We start from the raw sequence: 12995 nt of genomic DNA on the forward strand, positions 1-12995 counted from the left end.
GAAATATGTGATAGGGATTAAGGAATGCACTTGTAGTGATGAACACCAGATGATGTATGGGATTATGGAATCACTATATCGTATACCTGAAACTAATATAACACTGAATGCTAACTATATTGGAATTAAAACAAAAACTTAAGTCAAAAAAACCAGAATAGAACTACAACACAATTACTTTAATTCTTCTACTTTCAGCAATAGCTAAGTTGGGCAACCAATACTTACCATCAAACTGATAGTGCATGGTTTGATGGATGCGTTCCGTGACACTGGCCAGCCAGTCTTGGAAGGACAGGGTCACTTGAGCCTCATCTAACAGCTGACCACAGGCTAGGAAAAACAAACAAAAAACTTTTCAGTAATTTTTATGGTTTTTTTTGCAAAAACAACAGTTAACTGAAGTCTGAAAAAGCTGCGGATTTTGTACAGAAAAGAGCAACAAGCTGAAATTTAAAGAAATTAGATACATTAAATGAAATGGAAAATTCTAGGATTTTTTTTTTAAGAATCCATCTAGAGGGGTGCTGGGTTGCTCAGCTGGTTGAGCGTCTGACTCTTGGTTTGGGCTCAGGTCATGATTTCATGGTTTGTGAGTTCAAGCCTAGCACCAAGCTCTGTGCTGACTGTACAGTGCCTGCTTGGATTCTCTCTCTGCCTCCCCCACTGCTCACTTTCTCTCTCAAAATAAATAAATAAACTTAAAAAAAAAAAAAAGAATCCATCTAGAAAAAAATTGAAAAGTTGTGATTATTAACCACAGAAGGTTTGCAGCCTTTCAACATTAAACTGCAAATTGGAGGAGAGCCTCGCTGGCTCAGTCAGTGGAGCATGTGACTCTTGACCTTGGGGTCATGAGTTCTATCTTTACATTGGGTGCAGAGATTACTTAAAAATAAAATCTTTTAAAAAAAGAAACTGCAAACTTAAGAATGGCCTTGTATAACGGTTGCTTTAGAGATCTATAAATCAGGAGATAAGGATGCCACAACTATTATTCATTTGAAACTAAAATTCTCATTAGGTAAATGTATTTAGTGATAATTTGGATGAAAATCTATTTTATTTTATTTTATTTTTCCTTTGTACCAAAGGAAGTGATGAAAATCTGTTAAAAATCTTCTACCTGATATTTTTGATTTGTTTACTTCTTGACCTTCCAAAAACATTTATTCCTGGAATATGTCAGTTCTTAGCTAATTGGTTAATTAAGATTTGGTTTTGTATTATATGCTATTTATTTACTGATCTTGTCTTTAAAACCACAGTATGAGGGGCGCCTGGGTGGCGCAGTCGGTTAAGCGTCCGACTTCAGCCAGGTCACAATCTCGCAGTCCGTGAGTTCGAGCCCCGCGTCGGGCTCTGGGCTGATGGCTCAGAGCCTGGAGCCTGTTTCCGATTCTGTGTCTCCCTCTCTCTCTGCCCCTCCCCCGTTCATGCTCTGTCTCTCCCTGTCGCAAAAATAAATAAACGTTGAAAAAAAAAATTTTAAAACCACAGTATGAGTGCAGGGATGATATCTAGTTTTTAATCACTCAGCCATAATATATGAGAGTTAAGAAAATGTTGATCCCCAAATGTATGGGCCTAATTATGCTGAATAGAAAAGTAAATATATAGGCTATGTTCAAATTAAGTTATTTTGTCTCATAAGTTCAGAAAGATAACCATGCTACTGCTTTTAGGTATGTTTTCAAACTTCATTTTTTTTTTAACGCATGTTGACTTTTAATTGATTGATTGATTGATTGATTGATTAAGTAATCTCTATGCCCAACATGGGGCTTGTACTCACAACCCTGAGATCAAGAGTCACATGATCTACTGGCTGAGCCAGCCAGGTGCCCCAAACTTCAACTTGGGAGAACAGATTATATTTGCCTTTCTCAGCGAATATTTATCCCTGCAGAATTATAAAATATATTTCTTCAAGTTTGAGGCTCCACACCAACTGCATGTGGGTAACAGGCAACAAAAGGAAAATATCTTATAGAACATGTGCTGCCAAAACATGAAGGAATCTTTGCTGCGTTTGTCGTTAAAAAGACACGATTTGGGTCTGGGTATGATTTGAAACCAGTGGAACAGAATAGATCACAGCCTCAAGCCTCAGTGCCTGCTCGTGTTTATCTTACCACTCTTTGGGGGATAACATGCAACATTTCTTTTGATTATATTGCTTTGGGCTTCTTTAGGATGATTTTCCACCTCTTTAGCCTATCCTGGCTAAGGGAAACTTACCCTGCCTTTTTAATGAAGAAGCAACCACAGGTTTTTTCAGGCCACTTTTCCTTAGATTACTGCTCACTGCATCCTGAGGCAGCAGTGAACTGTTCGTCTGTGCACCTAAACCACACATCATTATAGTGATTTAATAATTTAATAACATATCTGCAGAATATAAATCAATTCAATATTAATTTCTCAAGAGTCTAAAACATAAAATGTCTTTGCTAAGGTCTAAGTTAGCTTCAGCTTCTAGAAGGAATTAACATTAGCATTAATACATAACATTTTAAGTTTTATATGCTCTTTACTGGAAATTGGGATGTGGGTGTGGGACCTAGAAGTGAAAAGAAGAAAAAAAATTCACCCACTGTTCCCACTTCTCAATCACTATCAATTTTCTGGTGAACTACCAGAAAAATTGTGTGTGTGTGTGTGTAGCTGATTTTGCTGGTTTAGTGATTTTAAGTAACTGTGATTATCCCAGGATCACCAAATTTAGCAAAAAAAAAAAAAAAAAAAAAAAAATCTAAATTTCAAATAAATGGCTTTTTAATACAGGTATGTTCCAAATATTGCATGGGACATACTTATACTAAAAATTATTGTTTGTATGAAAATCAAATTTTACTGAGCATTCTGTATTTTACCTGAGTTATCTAAACATTTCTTTATACTTCTTTATAATAATTTTTAATGGCTGCCTAATATTCTATCAAGTTAATTTATTATGGTTTATTTAACTACCCCTAGCGGTTGGCCCTTATTTGTTTTTAATTTTTCAATATTATAAATAATTGTAAAGTTAACATCTGTGGACAAAATGTTTTTCCTGTATCAAGGATTATTTCCTCAGAATCAGGACTACTGAGTCAAAGGATAAGAACTTTTTTTTTTTTTTTTTTTTGCTTTCAGGTTTTCTTGGGAAAGACCAATAAATAAACATTTAACAACAGTCTCTGCTCTATATTGCTGCCAGAATTACTTCTCAAAAACAGAAATGCCCATGTCACTTTTTTCTCCATCTTTCTCCAACATCCCAGCATCAAAACTCCTGTGCATGACCATTTGACCCACTTCCAAAAATACTCCCTCTCACCACAAAAATGTTCCTACTTACATGTGTAGACATTTTTCTTTTGTTTAGAGTCTAGGACTTGCAACACTTATTTACAAAAGCACTTCACTATTTTCATATTGATTTATATGACTCCTTAATTGCCACTGGTACATTTACATTAAAAAAGAAAAAATATATATATGATGCCACATGTTGAAAATACAGATAAGAAACTATACTCTTAAATTAGTGCATGGGGCGCCTGGGTGGCGCAGTCGGTTAAGCGTCCGACTTCAGCCAGGTCACGATCTCGCGGTCCGTGAGTTCAAGCCCCGCATCGGGCTCTGGGCTGATGGCTCGGAGCCTGGAGCCTGTTTCCGATTCTGTGTCTCCCTCTCTCTCTGCCCCTCCCCCGTTCATGCTCTGTCTCTCTCTGTCCCAAAAAAATAAATAAAAACCGTTGAAAAAAAAAATTAAAAAAAAAAAATTAGTGCAGAAGATATAATTAACCATTGTCACAAATTTTTAAAAATGCTCTATGGATGAAAACTTCATAACACTATCCTATGGCAAATTAAGGTATAAAACTGGCCCAAATATTTAAGGGATAAATAAAATATACAATAATAAAAGGAGAATCTGGTTGGATCTTATACTCAGCCAAAAGAACCAACTCTTAGCTCAATTTCACAAAGAATTATCAATGAGGGATAAAACTTTTTTCAGGAAAAAAACATAACAAACATTTCTGCATTTGCTAAGATTGAGTGAAATACATAAAATACAGTAAAACAATCTCTAAAGACAACACCACCAAACAAATGAAACAGCTGCTCACCAGGTACTTCCTCTTTTTTCCTCTTCTTTGGCTTAGAGGCAGTAGACTCACAAGCTGATACTGTCGATTCTGAATGGCAACCTAACTGGGGCACAATAACCTCTTTAAGACCTAAAATATAACACATTTCTTAGTTATTAATACCATCCAAGAGTACGTATGGGACCCTACCTAGAGAAAAATTAATTTATAAAACACAAATTATGGAGTGATTGCCTGCTTTAAAATAAATTCCTATTTATTTATTTATTTATTTATTTAGAAAGCACACGCATGAGCAGGGGAGGGGCATAGGGAGAGGGAGAGAATCTTAAGCAGGCTCCATGCTCAGCATTGAGCCCAACTTGGAGCTCAATCTCATGACCATGAGATCACAGCCTGAGCTGAAATCAAGAGTCGTTGGATGCACAATTGACTGAGCCACCCCACCCCTAACATAATTCCCTTTAAAGAACTCCCCAACACATAGGTTTTTGTTCATGGACCATTAACATGATAAAAAGACTCTACAGAGAAATAACACTAAAAAGTTGGGAGTTACTGCCAACTAAAGATCATTAAGAAATGAAAATAAAAAGCATCTATAAGATAAAACTATGTTAAAAACCACAACAAAAGATGATGTAGAGTCTTTAAATGTCTTTTGAGCAAGGTATTAGTTTTCCTCATCTTCAAAGATGAGAAACAAGCAAGCAAGCCAAAATAAAAGTGTTTGCTTGTTTGCTCTTTGTTTTTATTAATACAGGGCATCTATGAAAGAGTTTAAAAAACAACAAAAAAGCAAAGCGAAGTTAACTTTTGCTAGATTGATTGTCTCAGTGAAAATGCCCAAGTCTCTTGATCATTAATTTCAATTGATGAACCAACCAGCCAACCAACCAACTTTATGCAAGTGTGCTTACTGGGATTAAAAGAAGGAATGCTTTTCGTTTGAATTATCTAGCAACTGCTTCTGAAGGTTGCTAGGACAATCTCCAAATGCCATCAGGGAACTCTTTCATTGCCATTTTAGAAAAACAGAGTAACTGTGTCAACACACCACCTACCGCTGGAATCAAAATTTAGGAAGTCTGAGAATTCCTGAGCCAATGTCTCGTCACTGGCAAAGGCACAGATGCAAGCAAAGAAATGAATACACCTCTGGGCCACCTCATCCTTGGAGGCATTCGACTTATGCGATTTCAGAGCCTGGCAGGAGCAGAAGAACCGGCGCTCGGGCAAGCTTTTGGCACTGATTTTCTGCACAAAGGATGTATGCAAATACCCCAAACTATGCTTCTGGCTTGCCTTGCATTTCACCACCAAAATGTTTTTAGTAATCCTCTGTACAAGGGGACCTGTGGGCTCTGTGGCCAGCTGCCAGATGGTCTGCTTGGTTTCTGGGGAGGCCTGCATTGCATTCAGGACTGAGCTTTTCAGAGTCAGAGGGGTGGCTTCTGCCTGGCAGTTCACTGCCAGCTTGATGTGCTGGCACTGATTCTCCACAACGCTCTGGGTGGCAGCTTTCAGGCATGAGGGGACATAACATCGTCCAGAGCTCAGCTGAGTGATGATTGTCCCATCCACCGTCTGGATTGTCGTCTCTGACACACCTAGCTCCACAAAGCACCGGTGATCGGGGCCCCGGTCTCTTTGCCGCACCGAGTAAACCTGCAGATCAGAGCCTGTTATGATTTTGACAGCTTCAACACTAGGCTGCTTCCGTGCACCGTAGCGGAATATGGTTCCACATGTCTTGTTCTTACAACTCAGTCCCCGGGTTCCATTGTATGTGCCGCATCGGGGACACTTTCTGATTCCCCTCAATGTGGCCTTCCCCAAATCAGACAAGAAAGCTGGGACTTTAGTCCTCAGAGAGTTTGGCTCCATTTTTCAAAGGCCCTAGAAAGAGCAATAAACCCATCAACATGAATACACACTCATACATATACACACACCAAGTTAAAATCATTTATAAGATTTAGTACAGAAAATAAAATGTAAAGAAATAATCTACCATTTTCAAATTGTACCCTCATAACAGAACATTCACTTAAGCCATCAAGCAAAAGGAAACTTTGCCTTTCACATTATTATATATTTTTAAAAACCTAACAACTAAAGCATTTCTCTAGGTTCAGCACTGTTTTCTACAACAGCACTGTTTTCTAGATTAGTTAACCTAATTTTTACATGCACAGATGTTTAATTTGAATAAGAACCGGAGAGTTGGAGAGATGAGTTCTTTCCTTTCCAACATTTCCCATAAAACGCAAGCCTATCCTACCTGTATCAGCTGCCACAGCATCCAGAATACAGTGTAACCTGAATCCATAAGACCTGAAAGGTGTTTCATTAGTTTAGGATGATCATAGAAGACAGGCAAAGACACAATCATTTGCAGAGTAAATGATACTGTTTAACCCAAAGTCTTTTGAAGTTTGAACTCTATGATGTAACAATGCAGACATTCTGCCCCCTTTCTTGGCCAGCCAATGGCAAAGCTCCTGCCCAGTGTTCCAGAGTCGAAGATTCCCAACTGCCCTAAGTGGAGATCTTGGCAGTCTACAAAACAAGAAAAAATGTTAAAGTTATACAAAAGTCTCTCCTCTTAGAATAGGAATCTAAGTCTTTCATAGATATTTGAAAAATATTTGACAGAAATTCTTATGGAAATGCTTGGCTTGTACTTTTAATTTAAAGCAGGTAAAACAGTGCTAATGTCATTCATTACACAGAGAGTTGTCAAGAACACCCAGAGCCATGATACACAATCAGCCAAATACTCATCCTTCTTAATAATAATGTATTGCATCTTAGAGTGCTTTATGCTAGTCAAAGCGCTTTCACATTATTTCATTAGAACCTCACAATACTAGGATCTCATTTGAGCCAAACAACCACCACTCTTCACAGGGAAATTAAAAAGTTAAGTAACTTGAGGCACCTGGCTGGCTCAGTCAGTAGAGAATGTGATTGTTGATCTTGGGGTCATGAGTTTGTGCCCCACACTGGGCATAGAGATTACTTAAACAAAACAAAACAAAACAAAACAAAACAAAACAAAACAAAACAAAACATGGCTCAGCTGGTTGATCCTCTGACTCTTGGTTTTGGCTCAGGTCATGATCTCACAGTTCATGGGATTGAGCCCCGCACTGGGCTCTAAGCTGACAGCGCGGAGCCTGCTTAGGGTTCTCTCTCTCTCCCTCTGCCCCTCTCCCCTACTCTCTCTCTCAAATAAGCTTAAAAAAAAAAAAAAAACAAAATGCTAAGAAAACTTAAAAAAAATTTTTTTTTAATGTTTATATATTTATTTTTGACAGAGAGATAGATAGAGAGCAAGTAGGGAAAGGGCAGAGAGAGAGGAAGACAGAATCCCAAGCAGGCTCTGCACCATCAGCCCAGAGCCCGATGCTGGGCCTGAACCCAAGAATCGCAAGATCATGACCTGAGCCGAAACCAAGAGTCGGATGCCTAACCAACCGAGCCACCCAGGCGCTTCTTAAAAAATTTTTAAATTTATATAAAAAGTAACTTGCCTGAAGTCACCCAGCAAAATCAGCAATGTGGTTTCCAGTGTCTGTTAGGAAGAGTGTGAATCTCTGCTTTTAATTTCCCCTCTAATATTATGAAAATTTTCAAATATAAAAAAAACAGAATTATACAGTGCACCTCCATATGCCCACCCACTAGATTCTACAATTAACATTTTACTATATTTGCTTTATCACATATCTATTTATTCCTTTCTCCATCCATCAATCCCTCATATTTTACTGTATTTCGAACTAGTTTGCAGACATCAATTCAGCATGCATATTATTAAAGTTCAACATTAAAAAAATTTTTTTTAATGTTATTCATTTTTGAGAGACAGAGCATGAGCGGGGGAGGGGCAGAGAGAGAGGGAGACACAGAATCAGAAGCAGGCTCCAGGCTCTGAGCTGTCAGCACAGAGCCCAAAACGGTCTCAAACTCACGAACCAATAAAATCTTTTTTTTTTCTTAATGTTGAACTTTATGGGGAGCCTGAGTGGCTCAGTCGGTTAAGCGTCCGACTTTGGCTTGGGTCATGATCTCATGGTTTATGGGTTCCAGCCCCTCATCAGGCTCTGTGGTCCAGCTCAGAGCCTGAAGCTGGCTTCGGATTGTGTCTTCCTCTTTTCTCTCTCTACCCGCCCCCCGCTCGCATTCTCTCAAAAATAAACGTTAAAAAAATAATAAAATATTTTATTAAGATGGGGGGGGTGGCAGGTGCCTGGGTGGCTCAATTGGTTAAGCGTCTGACTTTGGCTCAGGTTATGATCTCACGGTCTGTGGGTTTGAGCCACGCATTGGGCTCTGTGCTGCCAGCTCAGAGCCTGGAGTTCAGATTCTGTCTCCCTCTCTCCCTGCCTCTTCCCCACTTGTGCGCGTGCTCCCTCTCCCTCTCTCTCAAAAATAAATAAACATTTTTTTAAAAAAGTTTTTTTGGGGGGGTGCCTGTGGCTCAGTTGGTTGAGTGTCCGACTCTTGATCTCAGCTCTGGTCATGATCTCATGGTTTGTGGGTTTGACCTGCCTCAGACTCTATGCTGACAGTGCAGAGCCTGCTTGGGATTCTCTTTCTCTCTGTCCCTCATCACTCTCTCTCTCAAAAATAAACTTAAAAAAAATATTTAAAAAAATCTTTTTTTTAAAGTTTGCCCAGGGGGAGGGGAAGGGCAGAGAGAGAGAATCCCAAGCAAGCCCCACATTCAGCTTGCAGGCTGATGCAGGGCTCGAACTCACGAATGGTGAGATCATGACCTGAGCAGAAATCAAGAGTTGGATACTTAACTGACTCAGCCACCCAGGTACCCCTTTAAGTAATCTCTACACCTAACGTGGGGCTTGAACTCACAACCCTGAGATCAAGAGTCATGTGCTCTACAGACTGATCTAGCCCGGTGCCCAAAATTTCAATATATATTTTTAAGGCAATCTGCTTGTGATGTTGAAATTGGCTGTTAGTATTGCTCTTGCCCCCTGACCCCAAAGGATGATGTTGATGAAGTATTTTCCTTCCACATTTTCTATAGTCTATTTGCTAATCAACAAATTGTAAAGTACAAATAAGGAAAGTCTAAGAATGCCCACGTTTTCATTAGTGCTATAAATTAATGGCCCAACTGTAATATGTGTTGTGATGTATCCACGAAGTGAATAAAGCTTTGTGAAATATAATCTATTGCAGTTTTCCACCTTGGCACTACTGACATTTAGGGCTGACATTCTTTGTTGTAGGGAAGAGTTCTATACATTGTAGAATGTTTGGTAGCATCCAGGGTCTCTACCCACTAGATGCCAATAGCAGTCTACTCTTCCTCCCTATGTGTTAAACAAACAAACAAACAAACAAACAAACAAACAAACAAACAGTTTCCAGATATTGCTGAATGTCCTCTGGGAGGCTAAGTCACCCATTAAACACCCCTAATCTAGGAGAGCCAGGGTGGCTCAGTCTGTTAAGTGTCTGACTCTCGATATCGGCTCAGGTCATGGTCTCACAGTTCGTGGGATCAAGCCCTGCATCAGGCTCCATGCTGACAGCATGAGCCTGCTTGGAATTCTCTCTTTCCCTCTGTCTGTTCCCCTCCCCCCACACATGCTCTCTCTTACTCTCTCAAAATAAATAAGTGGGGCACCTGGGTGGCTCAGTCGGTTAAGCATCTGACTCTTGGTTTTGGTTGAGGCCATGATCTCATGGTGAGCCTGCACTGGGCTCTGTGCTGCCAGTATGGAACCTGCTTGGGATTCTGTCTGTCTCCCTCTCTCTGCCTCTCCCCCCACCTCTCTCAAGATAAATAAATAAACTTTAAAAAAAGTTTAGAAAGGGGAACCCTCTTGCACTGTTGGTGGGAATGCAAACTGGTGCAGCCACTCTGGACAACAGCATGGAGGTTCCTCAAAAAAGTAAAAACAGAATTACCCTATACCCAGCAATAGCACTACTAGGAATTTATCCAAAGGATACAGGAGTGTTGATATGAAGAAACATATGCACCCCAATGTTAATAGCAGTGCTATCAACAATAGCTAACATATGGAAAGAGCCCAAATGTCCATCAACTGATGAATGGATAAAGAAGATGTGGTGTGTGTGTGTGTGTGTGTGTGTACACACACACACACACACACACATATACATATATATATACATATATATATATACACACACACAATGGAACACTACTCAGTGATGAAAAAGAATGAAATCTTGCCATTTGCAACTACGAGGATGGAACTGGAGGGTGTTATACTAAGTAAAATGAAGTCAGTCAGAGAAAGACAGATACCATATGATTTCACTCATATGTGGAATTTGAGAAACTTAACAAATGACCATAGGGGAAGGGAAGGAAAAATAAGATACAAACAGAGAGGGAGGCAAACCATAACAGACTCTTAAATACAGAGAACAAACTGAGGGTTAATTGGGGGTGGACGACTGGGAGAGTGGGGATAATGGGTGATGGGCATTGAGGAGGGCACTTTGTTAGGGTGAGCACTGGGTGTTGTAAGTAAGTGATGAATCACAGGAATCTGCTCCTGAAGCCAATACTACACTGTATGTTAGCTAACTTGACAATAAATTAAAAAAAAAAAAGTTTAAATAAATAAATAAGCTTTAAAAAAACAAAACCCTAATCCAGAGACATTAGTTTGTTTACACAGCATTTCCTTTCTAGGCCAATAAACTTCTTTAGCAGGTATTTTCATTCAGCCACACGTGGGTTCTTAAGAGAGAATGTTGTTCCAAAGTCAAAAGATAGAATATTTAGTTTGCTCTTTACCACCAGTTATTTCTTTGACCAAGTTTAACTTCTGAGTTTCAGGTTGGCTTTCATTTGCAAAATAAAAAATATATATGTATATATAAATAAAATATAAACATATAAAAATATATAAATATATAATATAATATATAATATATAAAATATAAATATATACAAACATATAATATACAATATATTAATATCAATATAATTATTTACACATTAACATATATTAATATATAAATACATTAAAATATAGAATATATAAAATATAATATACGACTATATATTTATATACATTTATATAAATATAAACAATAAATATATATTATATATAAATATATGTATAAATAAAAATATATATGAAAGAGCTTAATAAAAGTTTATTTCTATTTTTAAAGAATTCTTTTTAATTTTTTAAATTTATTTATTTTGGAGAGAGAAGCAGGCATTCCTGTGCACATACATGAGCAGGGGAGGGGGAGAGAGAGAGAGAGAGAGAGAGAGAGAGGGAGAATCCCAAGTAGGCTTCATGCTGTCAGCTTGGGGCCTCACTCAGGGCTTGAACTCACAAACTGTGAGATCATGATCTGAGCCAAAGTCAAGAGTCGGACATCCAACCAATGAGCCACCCAGTTACCCCCGGAATTAATCAATTTCCCAATTACATTGATGATGATGACTTAACATATCATTTAAATGGGAAAAAAGTAACTTTGTTCATTAAGGGAGGAACTGGTTTGCCAATTATACATGGTGAAGCCTTAAGGTGCTGTAGTTTTAGCATTATCATAGGAATTCCACTCTCCTTTTATTTTTTATTTTACTTTTGGGTTATTCTCCGAAGAGGGCAATTTGTTAGTATCTTTCAAAATAAAAAAATGCACACTTCTTTAAAAATAACTTTTAATTTGGGAATAACTTTAGATGTAAAGAAAAGATAAAAAAGATCGGAGAGATTCCTGTATACCCACCCAGCCTCCCCAAGTGTTAACATCTTATCGAATCATGAGAGATTTGTCAACACTAAGGTTTTAACATTGGTACAATACTATCAACTCTACTACATACAGACTTTATTAGGATTCACCAGTTTTTCCACTAATGGCACTTTTTTTTTTTAAGTTTATTTGAGAGAGAGAGCACAAGGAGGAGAGGAAGAGAGAGAGAGGGAGAGAGAGAGAGAGTCCCAAGCAGGCTCTGCACTGTCAATGCACAGCCCCATGTAGGGCTCAAACTCAGAAACTGTGAGGTCATGACCTGAGCTGAAAACAAGAGTTGGATGCTCAACTGACTGAGCCATGCAGGAACCTCCTAATGGCACTTATTTAAGAATAGTTTTTTTTTAAAGATTTTTTTAAATATTCTTTTTTAATTTAATTTAAAGTGATCTCTACACCCAACATGGGGCTCAAACTTAGAACTCTGAGATCAAGAGTCGCATGTTCTACTGACTGAGCCAGCCAGGCACCCCAATAATAAACTTTTTATTTTAGAATAATTTCACATTTTCAGAGAAGTTGCAAAGATAAAATAGAGAGTTCCCAGATACGTTTCACTCAGTTTCCCCCAATGTTAACATTATATATTATCACCACAGGGCATTCGTCAAAACTAAGAAGCCAACATTAGTACATTATTATTAACTAAACTAGACTTTCTCCTTTTTTCTGTTCCAACCCAAAATACCACATTGCATTTGTCATGTCTTCTTAGTCTTCTTGGAGCTGTAGTTTTGTCTTTCCTGGTTGTTCATGATCTCGGTAATTCTGAAGAGTCAGGTATTTTATAGAGTGTCCCTTAATTTGGAGTAATCTGATGTTTTCTCTGCATATTTAAAAATTATTTTATTTTATTATTACTTTTTTTTAATGTTTATTTTTGAGAAAGAGAATATGCAAGCAGGGGAGGGGCAGAGAGAGAGAAGGATGGGGGATCTGAAATGGGCTCTGTGCTGACAGCAGAGAGCCCAACACGGGGCTTGAACTCACAAACTGTGAGATCATAACCTGAGCCAAAGTTGGATGTTTAACCAACTGAGCCATTCAGGTGCCCTTAATTTTTTTTATTTTTAATTAAAAAAATTTATTTAT

General features: G+C 38.2%; 1 protein-coding gene across 3 annotated transcripts in view; it reads right to left on the reverse strand.

Moving 5' to 3' along the window:
* CUNH2orf42 (chromosome unknown C2orf42 homolog) overlaps positions 1-12995 on the reverse strand; it is a 33277-nt gene that overhangs the window by 11513 nt on the left and 8769 nt on the right. For 2 of the 3 annotated variants that reach the window (XM_047068882.1, XM_047068883.1), the window contains exons 2-6: positions 6391-6668; positions 5171-6005; positions 4125-4235; positions 2242-2346; positions 229-333 (exon numbers count right to left, since the gene is read on the reverse strand). In XM_047068882.1, coding sequence (XP_046924838.1) covers positions 229-333; positions 2242-2346; positions 4125-4235; positions 5171-5993 — 1144 coding nt within the window. In that variant the 5' untranslated portion in view covers positions 5994-6005; positions 6391-6668. Of the gene's footprint in view, positions 1-228; positions 334-2241; positions 2347-4124; positions 4236-5170; positions 6006-6390; positions 7063-12995 lie in introns of those variants that run through there. The other variant, XM_047068884.1, reaches the window with a different exon arrangement.

Source organism: Lynx rufus, unplaced genomic scaffold, assembly GCF_022079265.1.
Source record: "Lynx rufus isolate CCGP_SWC_20201006 ecotype Redwood Valley unplaced genomic scaffold, mLynRuf1.p SCAF_8, whole genome shotgun sequence".
Classification (NCBI taxonomy): Eukaryota; Metazoa; Chordata; class Mammalia; order Carnivora; family Felidae; genus Lynx; species Lynx rufus.